This window comes from Triticum dicoccoides, chromosome 5A (genome assembly GCF_002162155.2).
Source record: "Triticum dicoccoides isolate Atlit2015 ecotype Zavitan chromosome 5A, WEW_v2.0, whole genome shotgun sequence".
NCBI lineage: Eukaryota > Viridiplantae > Streptophyta > Magnoliopsida > Poales > Poaceae > Triticum > Triticum dicoccoides.
The window spans coordinates 539430541-539435195 of NC_041388.1; the positions used below are offsets into that span (position 1 = coordinate 539430541).

A 4655-nucleotide genomic window follows, 5' to 3' on the forward strand; every position below is an offset into this window, starting at 1 on the left:
CCATGCGGGCAACCAAACAGCGTGTTGTATACGCCGAGACAATGCATGCATCCAAATAACCTGTCAAAATTGATCCCCTAATGCAAGAAGTCCATATGCAGGCAACCAAGCAACTTACAGATATTGCATATGAGACTGTTTTTTCAGAATTAGGCTGAATTGAGATGTGTATACAATGCAGCTACTGTTCACTGCTGCAACCAAACAAGCCTTGCTGATTTATGGTCGATTCCAGAAGCCTGCAGCAGCAGGCAGGAAGACGCCAGGTTTAAAACCCTGTGCTTCACCTGCTGGCTGCCGCTTAGATCCATGTTATTGTTATCTCGACCTGGACGGATGGTGCCTCCGGGGAACACCGGAGTTACTTTTGTTAACTTAGCTGTATACGCCTGCTGCCTGCCAGATCGCTAGTAATGGTGGAGTGCTTCTCTGTCTCTTCTCCTGTCGACTGAGCCCGGCCCCGGCCCATCCTGTAAAAACCAGAGCATGTGACTGCGCACAGTGATGCAGCTAGCTAGCAATCCTCACCCATTAAACCTACAGATCGAGCTGATCACTTCATAAGCGCAGTGATCGAGTAGCTAGCGAGCTCACCATTCTTGAAACCACTCACCAGTTCAGTGGCCATGGGCGATAGCGGTACCAATGGCAGCCACTCTGTGGCCGCTCTGCCGACAAGCCCGCTGCTCCCGATACGCACGCCAAGAAAGGCACCGGCGGACGATCCCACGGCGGATGGGGAGCCCGTCACCCCTACTGCGAGGCTCATGGAACCCATATACATCGTCGTCACCCTCGGCCTTGGCTGCCCCGTAAACCTCCCCGTCTTCAGCGCCGGTATCGCCGCCCAGCTCGCCCGATACCCGCGCTTCTGCAGCATTCAGGTATATATACGCTCTTAGTACTACCTAGAATCTTACGTATATCGCTATCGGCGAAGGTAGGTGATACTGATACTAGTTTTGGTCATTTGTGTCAGGTGACAGACGAGGCCAATGGTGGCAACCCGCGGTGGGTGCGCACGGTGGTGAACGTGGACGACCACACCATCATCCCGACACTGGACCCTGTCGCCGTGGCGGCCGACCCGGACCGGGCCGTGGAAGACTACCTGGCCTCGCTGCCCGCGCTCCCCATGGACCGCTCCCGGCCGCTATGGGAGTTTCACTTCCTCGACTTCCCGACCTCCGAGGCCACCTCCACCGCCGTCATCCGCGTGCACCACTCCCTCGGCGACGGCACGACGCTCATCGCGCTCCTCCTGGCGTCCGCGCGTAGCGCTGCCGACCCGACGCGCCTGCCGGCCATGCCGGAGCAGCCGGCGCGCACGGGCGCCATCTACGCGCCGCGGCCACGGTCCAAGGGGGGTGTCCTGGCGTTCCTCGCGTGGGCCTGGTCGTATCTTGTGCTCGCGTGGAACACCATGGTGGACGTCACCCTCTTCGCCGCGACCATTGCGTTCCTGAGAGACCCGCACACGCCGTTCAAGTACGTGGACCACGGCGCCGCGTCCAGCTCCCGCCGGCGCTTCGTGCACCGGAGCCTTCCTTTGGAGGACGTCAAGTTCATCAAGAATGCCATGAACTGCGTAAGTATATCTAGCTACCATTTCGATCATGCCACTCTTGTAGAATCCTCATCTGTGATGTGATTCTCTGTGTATTCATCTGCATCCTTGGAGCCAGGTAAAAATGGTCATACAAGTTAACCCTTCGATCTAGGTACTACGTGCAGCCCACGTGAAGAGTCATTAATGTGTATCTGTATTTCTCTTTTGTTTCCGGAGACTGTCAATGACGTGCTAGTCGGAGCGACTTCTGCTGCTCTATCAAGATATTTTTTTCGCAAATCTGGTAAGTGATGTTTGGCAACAAAACAAAAGTATGTTATAACTTCTCCTGCTGGACCCCTCCGTCATAAATTACTTGTCACATACATGAATTTATCTGGACATGTTTTTAGTTCTAAATATATTCATTTCCGCGACAAATATATCGGGATGAAGAGTACTTATCTTTGAACTATACACGCCTGTGAACTTACCTTAAATTTATGATAGGTGCCAATAACACCAGCAAAATATGTCTGCGGTCTATCCTCCTTGTCGATACAAGACCAACCACTAGCCTACAAGTAAGCTTCTTCATGAAAATGTGTACAAATTTTTTTTGAAGTGGATGCCATTAGTTTTAAAATTTATTCATATATCTATCGCCAGAATACATATCTTTACTTTTCATACAAATATACATGTTTATTAAAATAATAGAAATCATTGTATGTATGAATATGTTTCTTGACAACCTAATGAGTTCACCCAACCAACCTAAATAATTTCAATGTAGATTACTCCCTCCGTCCGAAAAAGTTTGTCCCTCAAATGACTGTATCTAGCACCAAATTAGTGCTATGCTAGATACATCCATTTAAGAAAAAAAGTTAACACAAGATTTTCCGGACGGAGGGAGTACCAGTCAATATTGAAGTGGTCAGTTTGATTACACATTTGTTGGGACATAATTTATTTCCAGACAGAGGTTTACATAATTTCATTACCAATTGTAGCATGCCATTAAGGCCTAATGTTTTCTTATAACTGTGTACAGACATATGTTGATATGATCGACTCTGGTAAGAGCAACGATGTGGACTGGGGAAATCAACTAGGCTATATCCTCCTTCCATTTCATTTGGCGATGCACGATGATCCACTTGCATATGTCCGCAAGGCAAAGAAGACCGTGGATAGGAAAAAGAGCTCGCTTGAAGTTATCTTCACGTGTAAGATGGGCGAATCGTTTCTCAAAGTGTTTGGTCTGAAGGTATATTGCTGCCACTGTGTACTTGTTTATTTTGTTCTCCTTCTACAATTAACTTTCACATACTTAAGCAACACCTTGTTTAACAAACTAACACTGATAATCCAAGCAGGCTGGTGCTTTTATCTTTGGTCGTATGTTTGCAAATACAACTCTTGCGTTCTCAAACCTGGTTGGACCAAGTGAACAAATAGAGTTTTATGGGCACCCTGTTGTCTTCATTGCGCCTAGTGTTTATGGAGCTCCGCAAGTAAGTCACTCATGATCTTGCATCAAAACCTTCAACCTTAATCCACCTTTGTACCCTTTTTCAACCTAATCATCTATCGGGTAAAATGCGCGGACACTAGTCCTCATGCACCACTTGATCACAAAACCACTCTAATTCTTTCTGAATTATCAAAACAACTCTGCTAAGTTATGTACTCTAGGTTATTGGAGCAAAAAGGAAAGAATATGATCCAAAACATCAAAAAACCACATGTGCATGCTTAATTTACCACTTCGTCATATAGTGCCTCATGCACATGGGAGTAACTACAATATATATAATTGCAAGGAACAAATTTGAGTTAAAGAGTACTCAAAACAAGGAGAGTTGTAATCTGATGCCTCTCGCCAATAGTGTTTATGAAATAATAATGGTAGGTAGTATTTTCATAGATGCATTTCATCTTCCTTTTTTTTTTTGCTATGTGTGAACTTGAACCCAGGGCCAACAATAGGTAGAGGCATTTTAAGTTACATCTATCTTGATATTCTGTCAGTAAATGGCCGCCTAATTAAGGATATGCCTTGACCTTCAGTGGGAATACACGAGCACACCCTACCAACAAGCTAACCTCAGTTCTTTGTAGTAACACTACATGTAAAACTTCATTACACGAGCACATCCTACCAACCAAGCTAGGTTCAATTTTTTTGTAACTACACATGTAAAACTTCATCATGAAAAATAACATGAACAGAAGTAAACCTATAAAATTATAATCATTTTCTCACCCAATTTTGTATTTAATCAAAAAGACTTGTTTTGCAGGCTCTGCTTGTGCAATGTCAGAGTTACAATAGCACTATTATGGTAAGTTTGTCGGTCGACGAGGAAATAATTCCAGATTATATTCAACTTATGGATGACTTTGTTGAGTCTTTTGGGCACATTAAGGATGGGGCTTCAAGACTTTCAACGTCCGTCAAGCAAGAATAATCAATATGCAGTTATATTAGTGTGCTTCTTAAAATTGTATGACGACAGCAATATGCTCCTATGTATTTGTTGTGTGTATCACGAGTTGCAACATAGTAATTAAGAACCAGAACATGCACCAAACTAAGGTTACAAGTCAAATGTACTAAGTATAGTAATATATAGGATAATGATGCACCAACAGGGATAATATTATACTCATCTTATATCTTGATTTTGTTTGTTTAACTTTGGATTTTTTTTGTTTTAATGCCAGAATGAATTTTGACCAACCCCCATTCTCTGATCACACCATAGTTTTTTTTCAACTAAGAAAACATACTAACTCCATCCCATATACATCCGTATGGGATGGAGGGAGTAGAGTTTTCGGTAAACAATATAGATTTTCCCCCAAAAAAATATAGATTTTTCGGAGAGAAAATAAATAACATAGATATGAGAAGGAGAAAAATTGATTATTTTTTACAAAAGAAAGAGAAAGTTGATGCGATCAACACTTTAAACTTTCTTGGGCCCCAAGCCTTGTTCGGAGTTTCACGGCCCATCACAGAACCGAGGCCTATTTCATTCCCCTCTCGTTCCTCAAAAAAAAAATTCATCCTTCTCAGTCTCGAATGCGAGGACTC

General features: G+C 44.2%; 1 protein-coding gene across 1 annotated transcript; it reads left to right on the forward strand.

Moving 5' to 3' along the window:
- The first annotated feature begins 312 nt into the window (after positions 1-312).
- On the forward strand, positions 313-4254 carry LOC119302616 (O-acyltransferase WSD1-like). Its single transcript, XM_037579654.1, has 7 exons — positions 313-884; positions 980-1588; positions 1787-1853; positions 2060-2133; positions 2607-2822; positions 2932-3069; positions 3859-4254. The coding sequence occupies exons 1-7, from the start codon at positions 627-629 to the stop codon at positions 4024-4026; spliced, it is 1530 nt and encodes a 509-aa protein (XP_037435551.1). The 5' UTR covers positions 313-626; the 3' UTR covers positions 4027-4254.
- Positions 4255-4655: the final 401 nt, after the last annotated feature.

Bases quoted from the DNA above. Each gene is read 5' to 3' on its own strand.
- LOC119302616 (XM_037579654.1), top strand. From the start codon at position 627: ATGGGCGATAGCGGTACCAATGGCAGCCACTCTGTGGCCGCTCTGCCG. The intron at 1,854-2,059 runs GTAAGTGATGTT...AATTTATGATAG, and splicing joins ATATTTTTTTCGCAAATCTG to GTGCCAATAACACCAGCAAA. The intron at 2,823-2,931 runs GTATATTGCTGC...TAATCCAAGCAG, and splicing joins TCAAAGTGTTTGGTCTGAAG to GCTGGTGCTTTTATCTTTGG.